Below are 26099 nucleotides of genomic sequence, written 5' to 3'. Positions count from 1 at the left end.
TACATGCCCTGTATGGGCATGTATGTGAGGATACCAAAGGGATCTTGGTGGCCAAAACCATAGCTCCCTGAAACTGACAACATAGGTAGATAGAGTGGTAAAGAAGGCATATGGTACGCTGGCCTTCATAGGTCGGGGCATTGAATATAAGATGTCATACTGCAGCTTTATAGGACTTTAGTCAGGCAGCATTTGTAATATTGTATGAGGTCTTGGTCGCCATATTACAGGACAGGTGTGGAAGCTTTGAAGAGGATGCAGAAGATGTTTATCCGAATCCGCTCTGGATTAGAAGGCATTAGCTATAAAGGGAGGTTGGATTGTTTGAGCTTGAGCTTTGGAGCATAATAGAAATATATAAAATTATGAGAGGCATAGATAAAGTAGACATTCAGAACCTTTTTCCCCAGGGTGGAATTTACAAAGACTCCAGGGCATACCTTAAGGTGAAAGGAGCAAAATTAAAAAAATATGGTAATTTAAAGGTACGTGGATAGGAAAGATTTAGGGAGATATGGGCTAAACACAGGCAGGTGGGATTAGTGTAGATGGGCACCTTGGTTGGCATGGGCAAGTTGAGCTGGCTCTATGACTAAGAGATCCGCAGGGTGGTGGGGTGCCTGGTGCTCGGAGCAGACACGATAGTGGCATTTAAGAGGCTTTTGAATAGGCACATGTATATGCAGGATATGGAGGGATAGGGATCATGTACAGGCAGAGGAGATTAGATAACTTAGCATCATGTTTGGCACAGACATTGTGGGCCAAAGGGCCTATTCCTTTGCTGCACTTGTCTATATCCTAGAACTTATGAGCTTCTATGGGTCTTTACTTCCCTGAGTTTAGAAGAATGAGAAATAATCTCATTGAAACAAATAAAGGACACTCTATAGGGGAGACATGCAGTAGATGTTTCACCTGCTCCAGTGACTGGAACCATGGCACCATATCGCAAACTCAAGAGTCGTGGCTCAGGACAGAGATGAAGAATGACAGATGGTTTAATTAAAAACGTACAAAATCCTTATGAGACGTCACAGGGTAATTGATGGGATGTTGTTTTTCCTGGCTAAGGGAATCGAGAAGCAAAGGCCACAGTCTCACAGAAAGTTTGGCCATTCAGGATAGAACGAGCAATATCACTAAGAGAAAAGAGGAAAGAGACCTTTAAAGGTTGAGTTGCTGAATTTATTCAAGAAAGAGGTTGATAGGTTTGTATACATGAAGGGAATCAAAAGAGTACAGAGTTAGTGCAGGAAAGTGGTCTTGGAGAGTATTAGCATCATACAGTGTGGAAACAGGCCCCTCAGCCCAACTTGTCCACACTGACCAACATGTCCCATCTCCACTGATGCCACCTGCCTACATTTGACCCATATTCCTCTTAACCTGTCCTGTCCATGTACCTGTCTAAATGTTTCTTAACATGGGTACAAGATACAAGATCAGTCATAAACTTATTGAATGACAGAACATGAATGAGGGGGGTGAATGGTCTGGTGCAGCCTCCATTCTTTAGATCTAGTTACTTTTGTGTGAGAGTTTTAGATATATACCGGATTCCACGATGTGAAGCAATCGTTCCTGATTTCACTCATGAACAGGGTAGCTCTCAATTTAAGACTGTGCCTTTTTTCTGGGTCACCCCACCCGGGCCAGAGGAATTAGTTCAATACGTACCCCATCGATTCCCAATAATCATTTAAAAGCCTCGATTAGCTAACCTTTCAACCTTCCAAACGTATAGCAATACAAACAGTTTGTACAACTTGGCCTGGTAGTTAAACCCTTAAGCCTTGGTGAAAGTAGAACATTGCTGATTCATGGGACTGTGAAGGCTTTAAATTCCTGATTAGCTGTTTACTCTTTAATTACGTGAGAGTTCCAACACTTGGTTTCTCTTATCTCTCTCTGCAATGCTCATGCTTATCCTTAGTGAGGGCTCTGGCATGCGTGTGTGGGAGGGATAGGGCAGGCAAGGGAGCATCATTACGTTTCCTACACCGACTGCCCCTGTTGCCATGTGACACTTGACGGGTATTCCGAGAACTGTGACAAACAGCTGTTGCTGACAAGGTACAGGGCAGTTGAGACTTTAAATCGGCAACAATTCGACATTAGACTCGCCAACATGCGTGAGATAGTGCACCTCCAGATTGGGCAATGTGGCAACCAAGTTGGGGGCAAGGTAAGTGGACTTTGGTTTCACGATTACTATGGTTTTCTTTTTTTTAATTTGTGCATTGGAAATGTGCTGCAGGGTTTTGTTTGGTCAAGTCAATGGCAATTGTCCATGTGTTAACCAACCATCGCTGCAGGAACACATACATCCACCTGTTGGTCTGGTGGTCATTGTTATGGTCGCAGTCCAAAGACTTGAATGCATAATCTAGGCTGACAGCACAATGCTCTCGCTTTCAGTGACACTGCCTTCAACTGAGATGTTGCGCAAGCCCGCAATTAGTTATAGATTGTAAAATCTCCCATGTCAGTTGGTACAAGCTCAATATTCCATGCTCAACGGAAGACAGAGTGAGGACGCAGTCTGTAAATTATGTTGGTATGGATCTGAGAGAAAAAACTATACATCTCAATAATTTGTTAAAAGTACATAAAATAAAAATAACGGTTTGTAGAAACAAAATTCATTTTGCTTTAACATTCTGAGTCTGAAGAAGGGTCTCAACCCGAAACATCACCTATTCCTTCTCTCCTGTGATGCTGCCTATCTAGCTGAGTTTCTCCAGCATTTTGTGTCTATCTTCGGTGTAAACCAGCATCTGCAGTTTCTCCCTATGCATTTTGATTTAGATAGAAAACAATAAATAATAAAAATGCCAACAGTTAATGTTATAAAGCTCAGATAAAATTAATTGCCATGTGGTTAATTTCTGTATAATTGTGAATCTTAATATTACATTGAATAATCCAGTCTAAAATGGAAATGTCATGCATGGTGGTTAAAATGAGTGGCAGTGTGCGGTGAGTAACCAAATAAGAGAGATGGGTGTGGGGCAATTTCTCCGAAATGCCTGTCAGTCTTGTTTACACGTCGTAGAGTAGTTCCAGTAACTCCCAGCCAACAGGAGTGGAATTTAGATGTACAAAGGGAACATTGATTGGCCTCCATTGGTAAATGGATAGATCCACAGCTTGCTCTTTCTGGTAAAGGTTCCCATACAATCTGTGCTATCCCAGCAAATTAATGCTCTACCACTGGCTGTCTGAAGTCAATGAAGTCAAGCTGAAAAGACTGGACAAAATACCTTGCATAAAGGAAAGTGGTTGTCAGAAGTCCATCATCCCAGTCCTAGGACAACACTGCATGAAATCTTCAGGGCACTATCCTGGGCCCAACCATCTTCATCTGCTTCATTAATAACTTTCCATCCACCATAACATCTGAAATAGGGATGTTTGTGAAGATTGGACAATGTCCAATTCCATTCACAATTCCTCAGCAAATGGAGCAACCTACGGCTGTGTGCATCAAGATTCAGACAGCGTTTGGACATGGGCCAATGAGGCACACATGTGCCAGATGATGACCATATGCAACAAAGATCTAACTCGGCACTTCTGACATTCATTGACATGACCACCACCAAGTCCTCAACCATCAACATCATGGGATTCACCTGCAACCAAAAACCATGTGTGTGTGGCTAGCACAGCAGGTCAGAGGCTGGATGTCCAGCAGGAAGTGACTCATCTCCTGACTCTCCAACCTTTCCGTTATCAACAAGGTATAAGTGTGAATGAACCCTGCACTTGTCTGGATAATAGCAGGTCGGAAAACACTCAAACTCAACAATATTTAGCAGAAGGCAACCCAATTGATTGCACCCCATCCCCATTTGTTCCCTCCACACTGATGAACTATGACTGCAGTGTGTTATTTACGTATATAAACTACTCTGACAGCACCTTCCAAAACTATGTGTTCCACAACCAAGAAGGACAAAAGTACCAGGAACATCACCACCGTACACCAAACTGATTTAGCATTGCAGTTAAACAGTATGGAAACAGGGCATTCAGCCTAACTCATCCATACCAACCAAGATGTCCATCCAAGCTAGTCCCAATTATCCGCATTTGATCCAAATCCTTCTAAACCTTTCCTATTCATTTATCTGTCCAAGTGTCTTTTAAATGTTGTTGCTGTATCTGTCTTCCTCTGTCAGCTCATTCCATTTATACACATCTTCTGTGTGAAAAAGTTGCCCCTCAGATTCTTATTAAAAATGTCACCTCTCACCTTACCTTTTGCCTTCTAGCTCTTGATTCCCCAACCTTGGGAAAAAGATTGTGTGCAATCACCTCTCATGATTTTATACACCTCCATAAGATCACAGCTCAGCTTCCTATGTTCCAAGGAATAAAGTCTGAGTCATCCTCGTAAATTCTCTCTGCCTCTCTTTTGAGTTTAATGGTATATTTCTTGTAGCAGGCTGACCAAAACTGAACACGATACGTCAAGTGGGAGAGTCTAGGACCAGGGGTCATAGCCTCAGAACTAAAGGACGTTCTTTTAGGAAGGAGATGAGGAGGAATTTCTTTAGTCAGATGGTGGTGAATCTGTGGAATTCATTGCCACAGAAGGCTGTGGAGGACAAGTCAATGGATATTTTTAAGAGAGATGGATAGATTCTTGATTAGTACGAGTGTAAGGGGTTATGGGGAGAAGGCAGGAGAATGGGGTTAGGAGGGAAAGTTAGATCAGCCACGAGTGAATGGCAGAGTAGACGATGGGCCGAATTTTCTAATTCTGCTCCTGTCACTTATGGATTTATGAAGTGTATCCTCAGCAATGTCTTGTACAGCAACATAATGATCCAGCGTCTATACTCGGTCCCCTATTTCATAATTAAAGGATCTAAATTCTGCAAGTCTCTCCTACACCATCGCCATTAGGACTGCACTGGATCAAGCAGGCATTGAGGAAATTAAACATAGGCAACAAATGCTGGCCTTATTAGTCTACCCATACATTGTAAAGTGAATAAAATAATTAACATTGATCTTGATCTTCTTGATGGCACCATATTTAGGATATGCCTATTAATCTTAACAAAATACTTCACATTCTCTATTGACAGTTCTGGGAAGTAATTAGCGAAGAACATGGAATTAACTCCAATGGGAATTACACTGGAGACTCAGATGTCCAGCTTGAAAGAGTCAACGTATACTTCAATGAAGCACATGGTGAGGAACGTCACAGATAAGGAGCATCAAACTTACTGTTTTTATGTACATGTGCTGTATATAACCATTTATCAAACTAGGCTTGTAGCAAACTAAAAATCTGCAAAGGTCCAAAACACAAGGTGTGAATCCTATACAGAATTCAAAATTATTTTCCGAAACAGGCACCATAAATATTTTGAAAACATACGTTCCAGGGACTTGGATGTGAGAGTCATTCGCAGTCCTTTCAGCAATGGAACCAAAGTTGGTAGATGCAGTATGCTGGCCACAAGATTGAAAACTTTACCTGTCATTCTTTTTTCCAATTTGCATAATACAAATGTAAAACTAAAAGAAAACTTTACACACACACACACGGTTGAATGAAAAATGGAAGAAATACTACTTTAGTTTAGTTTATAGATACAGCGCGGAAACAGGCCCTTCGGCCCACCGGGTCCACGCCGACCGGCGATCCCCGCACACTAACACTATCCTACACACACTAGGGACAATTTTTATGTTTATACCAAGCCAATTTACCTACATCTTTGGAGTGTGGGAGGAAACAGAAGATCTCGGAGAAAACTCATGCAGTCACGCGGAGAACGTACAAACTCTGTACAGACAGCACCCGTAGTCGTGATCGAACCCGGGACTCCGGCGCTGCAAGCGCTCCAAGGCAGCAACTCCACCGCTGCGCCAACGTGCCACCCTAACTCTTGTCCAATAGAGGGTGCTTCCCTGAATATGTGATTAGGACAATGTTGCAACAGTGTAGATAAAGAGTCTGAGGGAGGGTCTCATCACAAGACTTCATCTGCCCATTCCCTCCACAGATGCCGCCTGCACTTTATTTCTTGTTAGACTCATGAGCCTCTAGGTGCTGCTTTGCCCTGTGCTTATGCTGCATGTGGATTGTTAAAAGGGACAGTGTAAGGGAAGTTCACTCTAAAATTAACCCAGAATCCATGTCCTCTGGGAGTGTGCCCTAGGACAATGTAGAGTATGTTTTTTGTTGAATCTAATCTGTTCCAGGTCAGAAAATGTTTGATGGGAGGCATTATAGTATCCAAACTTTGCCAGACCTGTTCTATGAGTATCAAAGAGTTGCTCAATGCAGAGAATCACGAAATAGATGGATTTAATTGTAAGGCCTTGTTCACCTTGATGAGCGTTCAAAAGTATGTTAACCGTGTAACTTTACATCCAGATAACAAATACGTGCCCAGAGCAATACTGGTGGACTTGGAGCCTGGAACGATGGACAGTGTCCGATATGGCCGCATCGGACATCTCTTCAGACCAGATAACTTCATCTATGGTACAGCCTTTTCTCATAAAGTAGCAAAGCAAAGCTCTTTTTGAACTGAAACATTTTCACTGTAAAAATTTAAGTTATCCTTAATGCAGTCATTTTTAGTCTTGGCTCTGTGCACATTTCTGATATGCGTTCCATTTGTTGGGTCATAGAACAATATTAATGAGAACCTTAAAGTAAGAAACAAAAGAAAATGGATTTAAGAGTCTTATCCATTGGATACTGGTTTCAACAGTCTGATCAGTGAATAAAAAGTAACAGAATGGCCATCAATTAGTCTGTTCCAGTGATGACCAATCAGTCAGTATACATTTGATTAATAGATGCTGTGGTGTGAGTCATGACACCAAGTGGACAATGACCACACTGACGACACTCGTAATAGGATGAACACATGTGATGTGGTTTATTTCAAAAGAAAGATAATGGTGATAGGAAGGCCCAGGTCTGCACAGGGGCATAGTCCTTCATCCTTACTGAGGGGGCACAATTAATAAGGGGATCGATGTACCCCATCTCCACTGGAACTCTTGGAGGTGTTCCTAAAGGAGTAGGGCTGACAAGGTGCAGGTGAATTGGTCCAATAACCATTAATTGAACCTAGCTGTGTTCCGTTTGCCTGTGTCCTCAGTGCTGGTGCTAGTCATTGTTTGTGGTGCTGATTGGAGGCTTCCTCTGGCCTGCCTGCCGATGATGGGGATCGGAGAAAGGTTGAACAAGATAGGTCTATATTCTTTGGAGCGCAGAAGGTTAAGGGGGGACTTGATAGAGGTCTTTAAAATTATGAGAGGGATAGACAGAGTTGACATGGATAAGCTTTTTCCATTGAGAGTAGGGAAGATTCAAACAAGAGGAGATGATTTGAGAATTAAGGGACAAAAGTTTAGGGGTAACATTAGGGGGAACTTCTTTACTCAGAGAGTGGTAGCTATGTGGAATGAGCTTCCAGTGGAAGTGGTGGAGGCAGGTTCGATTTTATCATTAAAAAAAAAATTGTATAGGTATATGGACGGGAAAGGAATGGAGGGTTATGGTCTGAGTGCAGGTAGATGGGACTAGGTGAGAGTAAGTGTTCGGCACGGAATAGAAGGGCCGAGATGGCCTGTTTCTGTGCTGTAATTGTTATATGGTTATATGGTTAAGGGAGGACGTTTTGTCACAGCGCACAATGGATAAGACTCTGACTCTGTACACACAGGGCAAGATCAGATACCACGGCTTAGTGTTACCCAGCAGGCATTTTTAATAATGGGGATAGAAATACTGAGCAAGCCTTTCTGATTTATCTTGAGTAGTTGCATAATCAGTAAAATATTAGAATGAACATTTATCCCACAGACCTTCAATAAGGTGACAGCAATTGTTTAGAATCATCAAGAAGTGACTAGTATAAATCCTTATTGCAGCTTAGGTCCATTTAAAATACATCATAACTGGCCTCTTCTGTCTCCTTCTTCCCCTCACACCCTGCCTGCCTGCCCGCCTGTAGGAAACTCAGGTGCTGGTAACAACTGGGCCAAAGGCCATTACACGGAGGGTGCGGAGCTGATGGAAAACGTACTGGATGTGTTGAGGCACGAGTGTGAGAGCTGCGACTGCCTCCAGGGCTTCCAGCTGGCGCACTCGCTGGGGGGAGGCACTGGCTCCGGCATGGGCACCCTCATCATGTGCAAGATCCGAGAGGAGTACCCCGATAGAATCATGAACAGCTTCAGTGTGATGCCTTCGCCAAAGGTCTCCGACACGGTGGTTGAACCGTACAATGCCACCTTGTCCATCCATCAGCTGATCGAGAACACAGACGCAACTTTCTGCATCGACAACGAGGCTTTGTATGACATTTGTTTTCGAACCTTGAAGCTGGCCACGCCAACCTACGGTGACCTGAACCACCTAATCGCCATGACGATGAGTGGTGTCACCACCTCCCTACGTTTCCCTGGCCAACTCAATGCGGACCTGAGAAAGCTGGCGGTCAATATGGTTCCGTTTCCACGCCTACATTTCTTCATGCCTGGTTTTGCTCCACTGATGGCCCGTGGGTGCCAGCAGTATTGCTCACTGACTGTGCCAGAGCTCACTCAGCAGATGTTCGATGCTAGGAACATGATGGCGGCCTGCGACCCACGACATGGAAAATACATGACCGTGGCGGCAATCTTCAGAGGCAAGATGTCCACCAAGGAGGTGGATGAGCAGATGTTAGCGGTCCAAACCAAGAACAGCAGCCATTTTGTGGAGTGGATCCCAAATAATGTCAAAGTGGCCGTGTGTGACATCCCACCGTGTGGACTCAAAATGTCTTCCACCTTCATCGGAAACAACACTGCAATCCAAGAGATCTTCAGGCGCATTACCGAGCAATTCTCAGCCATGTTCAGAAGGAAAGCTTTCCTCCACTGGTACACAGGAGAAGGCATGGATGAGATGGAGTTCACAGAAGCCGAATGCAACACCAACGATTTGGTGTCTGAGTACCAACAGTACCAAGATGCTACAATTGAGGTTGAAGATGAAGAATATGAAGTGGAAGAAGCTGAACCGGTGACAATTTGAGTAACTAGGACAATCAGGTGTATCACCAATCGAACGAACAATGAACACAACAGCAAAATATATCAGAACATCTACAGGAACAATGATTTTATTCTAAATAGGCAGACCAGAAAATAACTTTGCTGGCCTGGAGGAATGTAGTTGACATCTCAAAGCGATTTTCATCTTCATAGAGATTCATGAATTTATATATTATCCTTCCATCATTACGGACTATATTTGAAGCATCACGTGCATGGGTCGCGGAATCGGGGGGGGGGGGGCTGCAGCACCTCCACTTTTTTGGCTACATATCCCTCCACTTTTTGAGTCGGGGGATGGCCTGTATTATCCCCCAGTTTTTGGAGATTGAGCAACAACAAAAAATAATCATTGTGCCACCCTCCCCCCGCTCCCTCACCGGGTACCCCCGAGGCCGGTGATCAGTGATCGCTCAGCCCTCCCACTTTCAAAAACGTTCCGCGGCCTCTGACATGGAAATGTTGGGTGTTTGGATATTGAACATAAACATATTTTGAATAATCTGGACAGTCAAATGATGCAATAGTGGAATGGATGGGGGGGGAGGGAGATAAATATTAATATTGACAAATATTTTTTTTAATTCTATGAGATGTATTCAGTGGGAACAGATGCCTCCAGCAGTATGAACTTTACATGAGATTGGCTGTACAAAATATATGTTTTGGAAAGAGAAAATATTATTTCCTTAACTGAACCAAAATATATTGAGAGTGGCCTTATGCCAATGCTCATTAAAAGGGAATTTATCAAATGTTTTAATTAGCAAATGCTAATGTTTATCTGGCAGAATTTGATCACATTTCAAATGTTGCATGTAGATGGCACAATCCAGATCCCACACCACACACTTTGCTGTGATGCAAAACAAACTTAAGATGGAGAAGGAAAACCAATATGAAAAAACTGCAGATTCTGGAAATCTGAAATATAACCTGAAAATGCTGTTAATATCCAACAGGTCAGGCAGCATCTATGGAATGAGAAACAGTAAATGTTCAGGTCCTTAACAAAACTTCCGAGTCATAGACCTGAAACATTAACATTTTCTCTCTGCACAGATACGGCCCAACTTGCTGAGTCTTTGCAGCAACTTTGGTTTTAATTTCACACCACTACCTAGTCTGAAATCTACTTGACCTGCCAACTAAACGACTGGCTAGAATAGGCCTAGAGAGGCAACAGGCTCAAGAGTAGGTTGAGCAGCAATCTCACAATGTGCTATGTGACGTTGATTATTATGTACGACTATTTTATACAACTAAGAAAACTGATTCAATAGAATGTTACGGAGCTTACGGAGTGATCACATTTTATTTAATTGCCTTGCTTGCAATATTTAATATAACCAGACTACTGTATTTGGAAGTGGTCACGGTAATGATGGAAATAGTATGGGTGTTACCATAACTGGGAAAGAAGATGCTAGAATGAGAGGTTCCAAGAACAACAAAGAATGCTGTCTAATGAAAATAAATTAAAACACTTCCATTCAGTCGCAAGGATGACCCTTAGACACCACTCTATCACATATATTCCCTTTGTCCTCTCCATCTTCTCCCTCACAAATGAAAGCGTGCTTGCATACCCACTTCTCCAGTTTGGGCAACTGTGGGAAAGGTTGACTTTGATTCCCTCCCAACGGATGCTGCCTGATCTGATGAGTGTTCACAATATTTTGTTTAGGATTTTCAGCATTGCTCTAATTATTTAAAACTTGCTCAGTTTGCTTAGATATGTCAATGTTTGCATGTTAAACACAAAACCCAGTTGCACAGTGCCAACTTATAAACAACTGCAAAGATGCAGATCAGTTCTCATTTTCTTAATGATTATGATATCCAACAAATGATAGGAAAATAATAAAAGATTTTGTGTGTGTTCCTTGTATTCCTTGGATCTCCCATTGATTGGGTCTAAGGAAAACACAGCAGGTATCTGGGAGCATCGCCTCAGCTCCCCTCCAGGTGGCGCACGATCCCAACATTGTCACGAGGCAACGTTTTGGAACTGCCTATCTGACAGCTCCACTTGGTCTGTATTGATTCAAGAAATCGCACCAACACATGACAGGCAACCCGTCTCCCCTTTGTCAGTAACTTCTATCAACTGGAGTAGATCTTTTTCAATTTAATTATATAAAAAATCCAACTAGCAAGCTCCATTAGATGGTACACAAAATTGCTGGAGGAACTCAGCGGGTGCAGCAGCATCTATGGAGCGAAGGAAATAGGCGACGTTTCGGGCCGAAACCCTTCTTCAGACCGACAGCTCCATTAGATGCAAGGTAGACAAAAATGCTGGAGAAACTCAGCGGGTGAGGCAGCATCTATGGAGCGAAGGAAGTAGGCAACGTTTTGGGATGAGACCCTTCTTCAGACGATGTAAAATTTTATTAGATGTAAAATTTATTAGATGATTAGATGTAAAATTATTAATTAGATGTAAAATTATTTTGCATTCTTAAAATTAAATATTTTTAGGGGGGGGGGGGGATGAGGGGGACATTGGTTCTGTAATCATTGGGCTGCATAGACTTCATAAATCTGTTAATCTCCAAAGTAAATGCCTAATTGTGCCTAAATACTCCTATACTGTCTCACTGCAAAGTACAAGCCAATAGCAGATTTTAGAGAATTGGATCTTAATTTTCTCATCTCCCCCCAAAAACCATTCCACATTGCCCCACACCATACATAAACTCTGTATCCTCCTCATTGCCACCATCCTCAAAGATTTACATTTGTTCAGCACTGGAATTAAGCATTTTATTTTTGGTGTAAATGCTGTCTTAATTGTAGCGAATGCTATAGAAAAATTGTGACAGACTGCAATACTTTCAAGGGAAAACCAAACAAGCACCTGACAAAGGAATAGAAGGATATGCAAGATGGAGTTGGTGAATGTATCAGGTAGTTCATTTAAAGCACTGACAAATTGGATTGGGATGGCTTGTGCAATAAAAGCCATCCCAACTGTACAATGTGTAACTTGAAAAAGGTTTAAATCATTTATGCTATTGTAAAAGTTGCTGTGTGTTACAGTGGGGATACCTTTAGGGTCATGTTTAGTCTTATTGTAAAGATGATTTATCTTACATCAATAAATGTGCGTCGCTTATATCAATGGCCGAATCAAGCAATGATGAAGCACATATTCTACTGGTGGCTCACTGATATGACGGTGGTTGTGCCAATGGACTAGTGCAATAGCCTGGACTAAAACCAGAATAATTCCAAATCCATAGCACACCAGGATTGTTAAATTGGTTTGTGAGAAAAAAATAATAAAGTATCAATAAAAGTGATCATTAGGGTATCCCAAAAACCCAGCTGGTAAATCTCCATCCTTCAAAGCCAGGTCAGTCATTCAATAAGATCTTGACGGATCTTACCTCACCACCACTTTCCTGCATTAACACCATATTCTGGAATTTTTTTCATATCCCAAAATCTACCAATGTCAACAGCTATTTTGGACTGGTGATTCCAAGGATCCACTACCCACTTGGTGAAGAATCCCCCTGACCTGTCCTGAATGGTTGACCCCATATTTTAAGTCTGACCACAAAGTGCTGGAGTAACTCTGTGGGACAGGCACCATCACGGGAGGATACGGGGTCAGCGCTTTCATGTTGGGACCCTTCTTTGGACTGATGGAGTAAGGAGAAATAGGTGTGTGAGCCCAGGTGGGGCACAGGAGAGGGGACGAGGGAGGAGTGGAAGATGTTTGTTCGAGGTAACCTAAAATTGGACAACTCAATGTTTATACAATGAAGTTCTCAACTACCCAAGCAAAATGCAAGGTGCTGCTCCTCCAGTTTGTGTGACCTCACACTGGCAACGGACGAGTCCCAGGACAAAAAGGTCAATATGGGAGTGGAAGTTAAAATAATTAGCAACCAGGAGATCCGGTGCGCCTTGGCAGACCAAGCGCAGGTGAAATGGTCGGTGAGTCTGCGCTTGGTCTCGCCAATGTACAGGAGGCCACATTGGGAACATTAGATGCAGATGCGATTAGAGGAGGTGCATCTATGTCTCCCCTCCCCCACCATTCCTTTCTCTGGATTCACAATTCTTTAATCCTTCTGTCTCATCTTTTTCTTAAAATCTCTAGCCTTTGTCCAAACAGCTGCCTATCAATGCCTGTGTTCACACATTACCTGTCACGCTTTTTCCTGCCTCAGTGCAGGTGTCATTATAAATGTCAAATGCGCTAAATCAAGGCACTGAAAGAACAGTCCTTGTGTTTTTGGAGGGGGCAGAGGCAATCTAATCAAGACTCTGTACAAAACAACGGCTTATTTTCAGCATTCTTCTATTAATGCATTGCGTTTTGTACAAAGGCTCAAATTAGACAGTATGTGGTATGAACCTGGTATCACTACAAAAGCTGTCAGATGAAATAAAAGTCAAATGAAATAATGTTCTTCATGACAGGGCACTGAATAAGATGATGCAAGACTTGAAAATAATGCACAAAATTATATGTATTATAACCTGAGGCACATCTCAGTGCAAGATGTGAGATGTAAATGCAGTACACCCTCCAAGATATAACAAATAAGTCGCTCAATTAAATATTTGGCAAATGAGTCCAAGTCCCAGACTACAATTCAATTTTGTACAATCCAGAATAAATTAGGCTTCACTTTGTATTCATAGCTATTGCCTCTGAAAATGTTTTTGTTTACTTGCTGCTTTGCATTAGATCTCTGCACTCACCCTTAAAGTATATTACTTTAAATTTGGTGCCCTTTCCTTGATATTGAACAATAATGTGTATTGCCTTGAGATACCAGGATTTTAGGTTTTAAATCCACCTTTAACACCAGTCTGAAGAAGGGTTTCGGCCCGAAACGTCGCCTATTTCCTTCGCTCCATAGATGCTGCTGCACCCGCTGAGTTCCCCCAGCAATTTTGTGTACCTTTAACACCAACCACTCTTATTGCATTTATTAAACAACACCCAGTCTCCATTTAAGCATGATGGAAGGTTTCCTTCTGACCAGGCCACGATAAAACATTAGCTTGTTTTTTAACTGCTAGTTTAACAGAAGTGTAGCCACAGGGAATCTTTCTACTACGTTAATAGACCGAGTAGAACAGCAACAAGAGGCAGCTCCTGCTCCTGTACGGATTCAGACTCGGCACTGAATGAGATGATGCAAGACTTCGAAACTATATACCAAATGCTATTGGATGTTTGCCTTTTAATTAAAAATATAACCTAGAAGTTTTTGTGTTTGCCTGTCCACCGACTGATCCAAGAAGCAATGTCAATTGCAAACTTCACCTTCAACAACACATGAACCATGAATGCACTAATCAAAATCAGCAACTCTAGATGTACTAATGACAACCGAGTTATGGATCAACAGTCTTGTAATCTTTGATTTTCTGAGTTTTTTAATGAACTATGTACATAATTCCTTCATGCACCACCACCCACCCTTCCCTTAACGATTATATTTTTTGGGAGGTGAGGAACAATATTTCCCATTGTCCCAATTTGAATAGTCCTTGCCAATATTGCAACAGATAAAGTGGATGGCGTCCTCAACTATGCACCAAGAGTTTAGAGTGTGGAATACTGAGGGACAAATAACATCAGATTTTAAACAAACAATAACCCCCTACAGATGTGCTAGCTTGCTCAATACAAGAAAAAACTCCATTATCCAGTAAAGTATGTATATTTAAATAATCTCTGTATTTTGAATCAACATTTGGTCTGTTTTGCAGTCTTCGAATGGGTTAAAAGTTCCAACTATTGGGATGATAGGTTGAACAAGTTCTCATCTTCAAATGTTCAGGTTATGGAGGTTCCTCAAATCCTGGAGAAAATTAAGCACACGTAATATAAGTAATAAATAGTACATTATATGCTAATTCTTTCAACGTTACAATGAATTTTAGAGCAGTTAGCCAGTAGCTAGTCAAAATTGCTACAATACCAAAAGAAAATCTCATTGGAAATTGAGGAAAACAATAATTTAATGTAATTTCATATAAATACTAAGAGCTTTAGTCCTTAGTTTAAAATCTAATCAAATCAAACTGTGAAGGAATGAGTTGCAAGTTGGTTATGATGGAGGAGAAAACTACAATGACATGCATGACAGCAACAAGCAATGGCCAACTTCTAGCGAATAAATGCAAAACTCACAATGGCCAAAACTCATTGCAACAGCCAAAGAAAGCCCTGCTGCTCGATTTGCATAGGATTCTGGGCACAGCAGTATTGCCAATAATGCAACAATAATACAACTAAAATGCTGCAATCAACCCTTTTAGTACCAAATCCAGTATGGCTATTGTTCCTGGAAACACAATCTATGTGCTAAGGAGATACCAGTGTAACAGTATTAAGCAGAGAGAACATGAATTTACAAAAACAATCGAGGTTTTTGTTTGAGGTTGCAACTTCCAAAGTAGATAAGAAGGGTTGGGTGGAAAAACAAGACCTAGTGGAATGGGATTTTAAGGCCTTGAAAGGAATACAACACAAGACTAATGCAAATGGCATCGGGTGCAATATATTGTATTGAGCATTGGCCAACTAAAACAGTATAAATGAATATTCAAGAAGGAACTGCAGATGCTGGAAAATCGAAGGTACACAAAAATGCTGGAGAAACTAAGCGGGTGCAGCAGCATCTATGGAGCAAAGGAAATAGGTAACGTTTCGGGCCGAAACCCTTCTTCAGACTGATAGGGGGTGGCGGGGAGAAGTTCAAGTTCAAGTGAGTTTATTGTCATGTGTCCCTGTATAGGACAATGAAATTCTTGCTTTGCTTAAGCACAAAGAAAATAGTAGGCATTTACAACAAAACAGATAAATGTGTCCATATACCATGATATAAATATATACACACATGAATAAATAAACTGGTAAAGTGCAAATAACAGAAAGTGGTTGTTAATAATCAGAGTATTGTCCGAGCCAGGTTTAATAGCCTGATGGCTGAGGGGAAGTAGCTATTCCTGAATGGAGGAAGTAAAAAGGAGGAGGAGCCCGAGGGCTGGGGGATGGGAGGAGACAGCCCGAGGGCTGAAGAAGGGGAGGAGACAGCAAGGGCTAACAAGATTGGGAGAATTCAATGTTCAATGATCAATTGAATTCTCCCAATTTTGTTAGCCCTTGCTGTCTCCTCCCCTTCCTCAGCCCTCGAGCTGCCTCCTCCCATCCCCCAGCCCTCGGGCTCCTCCTCCTCCTTTTCCCTTACTTCTCCCCGCCACCCCCTATCAGTCTGATGAAGGGTTTCGGCCCGAAACGTTATCTAATTCCTTCTCTCCATAGATGCTGCTGCACCCGCTGAGCTTCTCCAGCATTTTTGTGTACCTTAAATGAATATTCAATTCAGTTTGGAAGGCTGTGACCAGTGGGGTGTCATTGGGAGCAACAGTGGAGGCCTCGGGTCTTCAGTGCGTTAGTAGTGGGGCTTGATGTAATCTGCTGGAGTAGCACGGTGATTTACAACGATGCAGACAACGTCATGAGATTCTAGTCTGTCAAAGTAATCCAGAAGGGCAAGGCAGATGGAATATGTGCAGAAATCAAGACACCCATTTTTGATTAAAATTCAGAAATGGAATTCTTAGGGAGCTGGGTGCCTCGCATACAAAAATTACTCAAAGTTAACATTCAGGTACAGGAAGCAATTAGCAACTAATTTGGCATTTATTTCAAGGGAAATAACGCGAGCTTCAATTATACAGAAGCGCGAGCTTCAATTATACAGAGCTCTTGTGCACCAACTGGAATAGTATGCAAGTCTCCCTGTCCAAGGAAATTAGATATAATTGGGATAGAGGGTGCAACAGAAGTTCATCAGATTGATTCCTGAAAAGAGGGGGGAAGGTGAGGAAGTCACACTAAAAAAAGGATCATGCAAAATTAGCCCATTACCTTCCACAGGATTAGAAGAATGAAAGGTACACAATAAAGCTGGAGAAACTCAGCGGGTGCAGCAGCATCTATGGAGCGAAGGAAATAGGCAACATTTCGGGCCGAAACCCTTCTTCAGACTGATGAAGGATGAAAGGCAGACTTATTGACAAATAATTTGTATTCAGGGCTTGACTGAATAAATTCATGAACGATGTACCCCTGGCTGGGATGTCTAGAGATAGGGTTCAGTCCCAAAATAAAAGGTCTGCCATTCTAAGCAAGTCATAAGTTTCTTCACTTGGGGAAAGTAAATCTTTGCAGATCTCTATTCATGAGGGCTGACAGCAACCCAGTCATTTAGTATATCTAAGACAGAGTGATAACTATTTGGATATTAAAGATCAGCTATAATTTTAGAAAATTATAGAGCCGGTATTAGGTTCTACTCATGCTTCTAGTTCTTATGTTTTATCATTATTGACAAGAAGCAGTTATGTGAGGTTTTATCAATGAATTCATAAGAGTGCAGGAACAGAGCTACCCAGTGGTGTACATGAAGAAATTTTGCAGTTGACAGGATAAGTTGAGAAGATTAAAAGTATGCGTACCCTTGATTGTATAGCAGAGGCAGTGTTGTAAAAGCAAACATTTAAAATACATTGTTTAAATTCCAGCTGGAACATTATGTGCAATTTGAGCAACACACTTTAGGAAGGTTGGCAAGACCTTGGGAGAGGATACAGAGATCAACTAAAATAGAACTGAGAGTTACGTGTGTTCCCAGAACAGAAAAAAATAAAATCTGAATAACTTTACATTTCTTTCTGGAAACTATTTTCTAAGGTTAAAATCTTTTCACAAATAAACTGCATCACACAATAATTTGCTGCATTTTGCTATATCTAAAATGATCCAAGCATCTCCAAGCAGATCTGCAAACTGCAGTACTTACACATTACTATTTTGGTTTGTTGAGTTTTACAGTTACATCTCCTACTTTCTTGGCCTCTGCTTGGAACTGTGGTTTCAGTGCAGCCCGCAGAGCCATTGCACAAATCCGAGAATAACGAATGTAACTGGAAGAAAACATACAAAAAAAAATCAGAGCATTCCCTTATTTGTTGGCTCAAGGATAATAACAAAGGCGTAGTCATAGAAGTGGCAAGTCTAACAACCATTTTGAAGTGTTAATTATGTTGAAGCTACCAAACAGGAAGATGGTGCTTTTGTTGCTGCCTGTTTAATTACTTTGATCCCTTTTTCATCCTGTGCCACATACACAGAAAAGGTAACCACACACTGGATAGAATTTTACTGAAAAGATCCAAGTGATTTGATCCAAATCATTAACAGTAGTATCAGTCATATTGTAATTACGAGCAAAACAAACTGCTGGAAGAACTTAGCAGGTCAATGGAATTTCTCTCACTGCAATTATATATGGCGAGCCCACACCTGGAGTGTATTTAAATCTTTTTGACCAAGGAAATAAAAGCATGCCATTGAATAAGCAGTGAAGAATCACTAGATTGGTTACAGGAATAGCAGGCTTGCCAAGTAGATTGGGACTTTAGCAGAATGAGAGGAGATGGCTTTAAAACTTACAAATAACCCACCTATCCCTTATCTCTTGTTCCCTCCTTTACCCTAGTCATTGTATTTATTTTACTGCCATCCTGGTGAGTTTCATTGTATGTATAACTTATTTGCACCTAGCCCACAACTAACATTGAACCATTTTCTTGATCATCGTTACTTTTTTGCATATCTTTAATTTCTTTCATCTATATCACCGTCTACATCTCTCGTTCCCCTTTCCCCTGACCCTCAGTCTGAAAAAGGGTCTTGACCCAAAACGTCACCTATTCCTTTTCTTCAGAGATGCAGCTTGACCCGCTGAAATACTTCAGCTGTTAGTGTCTATCTTTGGTTTAAACCAGAATCTGCAGTTCCTTCCTACACAAAATTCTTACATGGGTTTACAGGATGCAGAGTACATATTTCCCATGGGTGAGAGTCCAGAATCAGGAGTCAAAGTCTTAGAATAAAAAGTAGATCATTTAGGACCAAAATGGGGAGAAATTACTTTAAAGGGTAATGAATCTTTGTAATCGTCTGCCCTAAAGGGGTTGTTGCAATATTGAATGAGTTCCTTCAAAACAGATCAATGGGCTTCTGGATATTATGGGAATCAAGGGATATGGGGATAGTGGAGAAAAAGAGAGGCAGATCAGACAGCATCTTGATTAATGGAAGAGCAGGTTAAAAGCGGCTAAATGGCAAACTCCAAAGCCTATATTAATTAGCAAGAAAAATGAACTTTTCTCCTTTATTGCAAAGAATGTACAAAATAAAGGTAGAGAGGTTTTGCTGCAGCTGTATGGGACATTGAAAACCCACACTATGACCACTGCATATTGTCATGGCCTGTTAATTAAGGTGGAATGTACCTGCACTAGTGGCAATTCTGAAAACATCATTGACAGTTGTTTTGTAGGCCTGGCCTATGTAAACTTTAGTGAACAAGTACCCGAGGGGATTGTTTGAAAGAAGATTTTGATTGTAAATTTACAAGCATGGTGTGGGCAGCTAATCTTATTTCCAAGCAAATTCAAAACTGATCTTGTTTTAATATATTCAAACCAAAAAGAGGCATTTTACTTGATGCAGTTTGCAGACTGCAGCAACATCCCCAGATGAAGTAACAGAATCTTCAAGTCAGAAACTTCTGGGTCAAGTCGACTCTGGAAACCAATGCGTAATCCAAGCTAACAGCCCCAAGGGAGTGCTAAACCGTCTGTGATAATGAGAAGAGCTGCTGGCTGGCAGCGGGTGGGACATTCCCAGTAGGCAAGCCCAGCTCAGGGTCCAACAGGACTGGCAACCCGCACGAAAGCACAACAGAGTCCGCCCAAAGGCCTGCAGTCAGTCGGACCTCGCCTGAAGGCTCAGCAGAACCACGCCCGATGGCTCGGCAGGCGTCGTAACTGGGATGGAGCTGGAGATGTCAGACGTGAGGAGCAAGGAGGTGACCCCGGGACACAAAAATGCTGTGAGAAGAGAGGGGCATTGGTTTTCGGGAACTGCACCAGTACATTCAACACATGGGACTGGATTTTGAATAATGGCGCCAATAATTACGTTGCCCTCATGTATAACATATGCAAAAAAAAAAATTCACTGTGCAGTTGAATGTGTGACAAATAAAGCACTATTGAGCTCAGATGAATATTGAACTATAGAGGAAAGGGAGTATTTTCAGTCAGAACAAAACTGCCACTATAGGGGGGTTGCACGAAAGGTCACTGGGTCATAGGGCTTGACGCACGGAGCCACTAAATCCAACTGGAAGACACCCGTCACTTCCGGTATATGTTATTAATGCTAGAAACGCATACTTTCCTACCTGTTAAAAACCGCCAAAATGTTGAATTTTTGCGCTGATAACAATTGTGGGAGTCGGGGTAAGTGTGAGAGACATGTACCCAACTTCAGAATTCCAAAAGTGAAGCGAAATGAAGGTATAGAGAAGCGAGAACTGAAGGGACTACAGCAGCTAAAGTGCTTGGTAAACATTGAAAATATCGGGAATTATCGCGTTTGCTCATTTCATCAAGTAAGTCATTATTTGTGTTTTTTCTTGATTCCTTTGATATCTAAAAATTCTCAGAAGTGATAAATCTGGCTGTAAATTTTTCTTCAGATGCGTTTTCATTTTGTGTGTAAAAACCCACGAGAACCATGAGCGATTAAAAAACACAAGTAATGCCTTACTTGATGAAATGCAGTGAGCAAACGGCCAATGTTCGCCAAGCACTCTGGCTGTTGTTGTCCCCTTCAGCTCTCGTTTCTATCTACCGCCATTTCTCCTCACTTTTGGAATTGTCTCTCACGCTTATCCCGATTTCCATAATTATTTACAGCGCAAAAATTGACAATTTCAGCTGGTTTTAACGGGCCCGCTATGCTGGAAACAATGGTAAGTGCCTACCTGCAGTTCATCGCGTGTAATCCATTTGGAGTAGCGTAGCAACAGTACGGGTCATGGGTCGTGACCCGACTGCCGTGAAACCTCCCTATACTCAGAAAAATGACATTATCTCTCCATCAGAATAGTGGTGCAGTGGTAGAGTCGCTGTCTTACAGTGCCAGAGACCTGGGTTCGATCCTGACTCTGGGAGTTTGTTTGTTCTCCCCACGACCGTGTGGGCTTTCTCTAGGTGTTCCGGATATCTATCACTTGCTAATTCTTGCCACAAACATCCCCACACCTCTATCTACCAGCAATCTCTCCTTCCACATTAGTTTAGATCAAAGATCTTAAGATCTTTGGTTTAGATACAGTGCGGAAACAGGCCCTTCGACCTATTAAATCCGCGCATGCCAGCAATTCCCCTACACCAGCACAATCCTACATACTAGGGACAATTTACCATTTTTACTGAAGCCAATTAACCTACAAACCTCTACGTCTTTGGAGTGTGGGAGGAAACAAGAGCACCTGGAAAACCCCCCATGGGGAGAATGTACAAACTCCATACAAACAGCATCCATAATCAGAATCAAACCCGGGTCTCTGGCGGGGTAAGGCCTACTGCTGTAGCAACACACCACCCCAATTGTCCAAAGAAGGGCACTATCGTCTGTCCGAATCACTCCACGAATGCTGTCTAACTTGCTAAGTTTCTCAAGCGGTTTGTTTTTGCTCAAAATTTCAACATCTGCAGTCTCTTGCGTCTCTAAATAATTGTTGAGAGTTTTAATAAACACCATTTTTTTTCAGGTAGGACTGTTAGAACGTGTCAAATGTCATCACATTTACTACATGCCAACCCCCCTCCCCCAAGGGCACTGCAACCCCTCCCCCAAGAGCCCTGCACCCCTCAAGGTCACTACACCCCCTGCCCTAAGAGCATACTGGGCAATGGACCCTCCACCCCATATGCACCCAGGGGCGCCGTACACTCGGCCCTCCCAGAGATACTACAACCGCACCCAAGGTCACACAAGAGCACCGCCTCCCCTCCCCAGCCCCCGCCGGGATGCTGTGCCCGCCGCCACCCACGGGCGCTGCACCCATCGCCGGGGCGGCCGCTCCAGTCAAGGTGGGAGTGAGCGGCGCCGCTCCGGCCTCCTGTACGGCCCAGTCCCGCGGGCAGCGAGGGACGGACGGACAGACAGCCGGCCAGCCCCTGTGGTTTATACTGCGGCCTACCTCAGCCCAGCCTGTCTCCAGTACGCCACCATTTTCGCTCCGGTCCCGTAATAAAGATCAAAGATCTTATAAATCCAAAGATTGCTATTGGACCTTTGGTAAAGATGGCGACGGGTCTAGCGCGGCCGGCACCATCCATCCAATAAACGGCGGGCTGGGACAACGACCAATAGGAAACCAACTCTGGTCAGATGCAACCAATCACAAAGCAGCGCTCGCAGACATATATCCAATCAGCTTCCTTGTAACAGAAAACCAGTCACAGCTTGCAGCGTCTAAACCAATCATAGAGCAGCATTTGGAGGCAATGCACCAATCAGGCCATCTCCCCCTCCCATTCCCCGTCCGACCTCTCTGTCCTGGGTCTCCTCCATGGCCAAGAGCGAGCAACATCGGAAATTGGAGGAGCAGCACCTCATATTCCGCTTGGGGAGTCTGCATCCTGCGGGCATGAACATTGTCAAGTCAAGTCACATTTATTTATATAGCACATTTAAAAGACAACTCTCGTTGGCCAAAGTACATTGAATTCTCCCAATTTTGTTAGCCCTTGCTGTCTCCTCCCATCCCTCAGGCTCCTCCTCCTTTTTCCTTTCTTCTCCCCGTACCCCGATTAGTCTGAAGAAGGGTTTTGGCCCGAAACATTGCCTATCTCTTTCGCTCCATAGATGCTGTTGCACTCGCTGAGTTTCTCCAGCATTTTTGTGTACCTTTGATTTTCCAGCATCTGCAGTTCCTTCTTAAATACCAATCAGGCTATTCGGCTCAGCGCTGAACCCCGGAGAAAGACACTATCACCGGCGGCTGTCAGTCTGCGAACTGCAACAGCACCCTGCAGGACATCTCGCAGCATCTATGGAGCTAAGGAATAGGCGACGTTGTCTGACCCAAAACGTCGCCTATTCCTTCGCTATTCAGGAGAGGTGCAGTAAGACTGGAGGGTGGCAAATGTGCCTCTATTCAAGAACTGGCTGCAGGGAATATGCAGAGAATTCAATTCAATTCAACTTTAATGTCATTGCACAAATACTAAGTATGGGTACAACGAAATGCAGTTTTGCGTCATATTGGCGTGGTACATTGTTGTGCCTCAGGGTTCAGTGCTGGGAATATGCAGAGAACTATTGGGCATTGTGCTTAACAACTATATTCGGAAAGTTACTGGAGAGTATTCCGAGGGATAGGATATACTGGCATTTGGATGGACAAGGGCTGATTAGGCCAATATGGTTTTGTCCATAGGAGGTTGTGTCTCACAAATCTGATTTGAGTTCTTTGAAGACATGCCCAAAAAGGTCAATGAGGGCAGAGTTGTAGATGTATAAATGAATTTCAATAAGGCATTCGAAGATTCCACATGGTAGGCTGCTCTTGCTCTGGAAGGTTAGATTGCTTGGGATCCAAAGAGAGATAGTTAGCTGGATAGAAAATTAGCTTCATAGAAGGTAGCTTCTCGGACTGGAGGCCTGTGACTAGTGGTGTGCCTCGGGGTTCAGTGCTGGGCCTGTTACTGTTTGTCATCTTCATCAATGATTTGGATGAGAACATACATGGCAAGATGATGATATAAAAGTGTGTGGTTTTGCAGATAGTGAAGATGGCTGTGAAAAATTGCAGCAGGATCTTGATCGATTGGCCAGGTGGGCTGAGGAATGGTTGATGGAATTTAATAGAGAAATGTGAGGTGTTGCATTTTAGGAAGTCTAACAAGGGCAGGACCTACACAGTGAATGGTAGGGCTATGGAGTGTTCTAGAGCAGAGGAATCTAGGAGTGCATGGTTCCTTGAAGGTCAAATCGCAGGTTGATAGAGTGGTTAAAAAGACTTCATCAGTTTGAGTATTGAGTATAGAAGTTGGGAGGTCATGTTGGTCAGACCACATTTAGAGTGTTGTGTTCAGTTCTGGGCACCATGTTATAGGAAAGATGTTGTCAAGCTGGAAAGGGTACAGAGAAGATTTACAAGGATTTTTCCAGAACTAGAGGGTCTGAGCTATAGGGAGAGGTTGAGTAGGCTGGGACTCTATTCCTTGGAGCACAGGAGGATGAGGGGTGATCTATAAAGGGATGATCATGAACCTATAAAATCATGAGAGGAATAGATCAGGTAGATGCACAGTCTCTTGCCCAGAGTGGGTGAAGCGAGGACCAGAGTACATAGGTTTAAGGTGAAAAAATTTAATATAAACGTTTTCCACACAAAGGGTGGTACAATGAAAACTCATTAGCTGGTGGTTTTAGCTTGGGCATATATCCCGGAACTCCCTCCCAAAGGCACTGTTGGAGCAGCTTCACCAGAAGGGTTGCAATAGTTGAAGGCAATTGGTTATCTTCTAGTAAAACAAGAATCCAGTAACACTCATATCCCAAAAAGTAAAAGTAAACTCCAGAGATTTAAAACAACATGCTCAGCTGCAATGTGCCATTTTGAGAGGGTTTGATGCTGACAGTTTGAGATGGCTAGATAAAGTAGAAACAGGGTGCAATAATAAGGCATTGGCCATTTTGATCTGAGGTGACAGGAGATTTTTTTTCTCCCGAGGATTGATAGCTTTGGTATTTATTTATTCGGGCAAAGTTATTGAGTAATTCCTAAATTGAGATTATCCTTTGGGATATGGAAGAAGTCGAAGGATGTGCATGAATCAGAATCGGAGGTTAAGGAGCAGATGCAACTGGAGGAGGGCTTACTCCTATCCTTGTATTTCTTCAGTGAAATGTCACCAGAACTTTATCACACTACTGCGTTGTGCTTCTGTGGCTCTTGCACTGAAGCTAAATTATATTCTCCCACAGCAACACTCATTTTTATAATTGAAACTGTTTCATTTTAATCACGTTTCCAGTAGTGGGAGAGTCTCGGACCAGAGGGCACACTCAGAATAAAAGGACGTACCTTTAGAATGGAATTAAGGGGGCATTTCTTAAGCCAGAGGGTGCTGAATCCGTGGAATTCATTGCCACAGATAGCTGTGGAGGCCAACCCATTGGGTACTTTTAAAGGGTAGATTAATATGTTCTCGATTAGTAAGGGTGTTAACGGCTCAGGGCGGAATCAGGAAAATGGTGTTGAAAGAGAAAAAGAGATGAACCACGATCAAATGGCAGAGCAGACTCCAAGGGCCAAATGGCTTAATTCAGCTCCTATGATTAATTTTGTCAGGTTTGCAAAATGTACATTTCCCAATTCAAACTGATATTTATCATATCAGGGGGTGACTGCTAATGGTGAGTGTTTTAACACGATCCACAGGTTATTTCCACCAACAACTGGTCAGCCCATCAGAAATGCCTCAGCGCCTCATCTAGTTGTGTTATACTTTGTACTTCCCAGTGATATATCAAGGTTTTATTGAGATGAATTTGGTTCAGTAATGTTATTTCTGTGTACACAGGTGGCAGGGAGCATAATAGCAATATATTTATAGTGTTGCAGTCGGATTTGAAGTTGGTATTTGGACTGACTTAACAGGCTGCACTGGCTGGGACTATCTTCCCCGGAGCATAGGAGACTGAGGGGGAACCTTTGCGTTCTATAAATTCATGGGACATAGCTGGGTTAAGATTTAAAAAGGGATGCAACTTTTTGGGTATATGGAACAAATTGCCTGGGGAAAGGTACAATTAAAGTCAATTCAGACAGGTACATGGATAGTTAAGGTTAAGAGAGATCTGGGCCAAAAGCAGGCAAATGGGACTATCTCATCTATACAAATTGATCAGAGTGGATGAGTAGGGCAGAAGGGCCAGTTTCTGTGCTGTAAAAGTCGGTGAGTCTGACTTGTTATTGAACTCCAATACAAAGTAATGGTCCATGCTTCAAACATGCAAAACCTAAAACTACCCTCTGAGCATTACATCTTAGATATTAGCCTCAGAATTAGAACACTTTAGGAACAAG

General features: G+C 42.5%; 2 protein-coding genes across 3 annotated transcripts; one reads left to right on the top strand and one right to left on the bottom strand.

Annotated features, from left to right (window-relative positions):
- Positions 1 to 1957: 1957 nt before the first annotated feature.
- tubb1 (tubulin beta 1 class VI) lies at positions 1958 to 9363 on the top strand. Its single transcript, XM_033042002.1, has 4 exons — positions 1958 to 2188; positions 5103 to 5211; positions 6407 to 6517; positions 8004 to 9363. Exons 1-4 carry the CDS (start codon positions 2132 to 2134, stop codon positions 9068 to 9070), a joined length of 1344 nt encoding a protein of 447 aa, XP_032897893.1. The 5' UTR covers positions 1958 to 2131; the 3' UTR covers positions 9071 to 9363.
- Positions 9364 to 13832: 4469 nt separating this feature from the next.
- atp5f1e (ATP synthase F1 subunit epsilon) lies at positions 13833 to 22362 on the bottom strand. Of its 2 annotated transcripts, XR_004415484.1 has the most exons (4): positions 22200 to 22362; positions 17937 to 18060; positions 14019 to 14927; positions 13833 to 13913 (listed from the first exon to the last, which is right to left on the bottom strand). XR_004415484.1 is itself a non-coding variant. In XM_033042000.1 (3 exons), the coding sequence occupies exons 1-2, from the start codon at positions 22229 to 22231 to the stop codon at positions 17943 to 17945; spliced, it is 150 nt and encodes a 49-aa protein (XP_032897891.1). In that variant the 5' UTR covers positions 22232 to 22333; the 3' UTR covers positions 14482 to 14927; positions 17937 to 17942. The 2 variants fall into 2 exon arrangements, 1 of the variants encoding a protein (XP_032897891.1); XM_033042000.1 differs by lacking the exon at positions 13833 to 13913 and having other exon boundaries at positions 14482 to 14927; positions 22200 to 22333.
- Between the last annotated feature and the right edge of the window lie 3737 nt (positions 22363 to 26099).

This window comes from Amblyraja radiata, chromosome 23, assembly GCF_010909765.2.
Source record: "Amblyraja radiata isolate CabotCenter1 chromosome 23, sAmbRad1.1.pri, whole genome shotgun sequence".
NCBI lineage: Eukaryota > Metazoa > Chordata > Chondrichthyes > Rajiformes > Rajidae > Amblyraja > Amblyraja radiata.
The sequence above is the reverse complement of the archived record's forward strand: the minus strand, read 5'-3'. Positions and strand labels throughout refer to the sequence as shown.

Excerpts from the sequence above, each read along its gene's own strand:
- tubb1 (XM_033042002.1), top strand. The coding sequence starts at position 2,132 with ATGCGTGAGATAGTGCACCTCCAGATTGGGCAATGTGGCAACCAAGTT. Across the intron at positions 5,212-6,406 it reads ATACTTCAATGAAGCACATG|ATAACAAATACGTGCCCAGA; the intron begins GTGAGGAACGTC and ends CTTTACATCCAG. Across the intron at positions 6,518-8,003 it reads ACCAGATAACTTCATCTATG|GAAACTCAGGTGCTGGTAAC; the intron begins GTACAGCCTTTT and ends GCCCGCCTGTAG.
- atp5f1e (XM_033042000.1), bottom strand. The coding sequence starts at position 22,231 with ATGGTGGCGTACTGGAGACAGGCTGGGCTGAG. Across the intron at positions 18,061-22,199 it reads TGGAGACAGGCTGGGCTGAG|TTACATTCGTTATTCTCGGA; the intron begins GTAGGCCGCAGT and ends GTTTTCTTCCAG.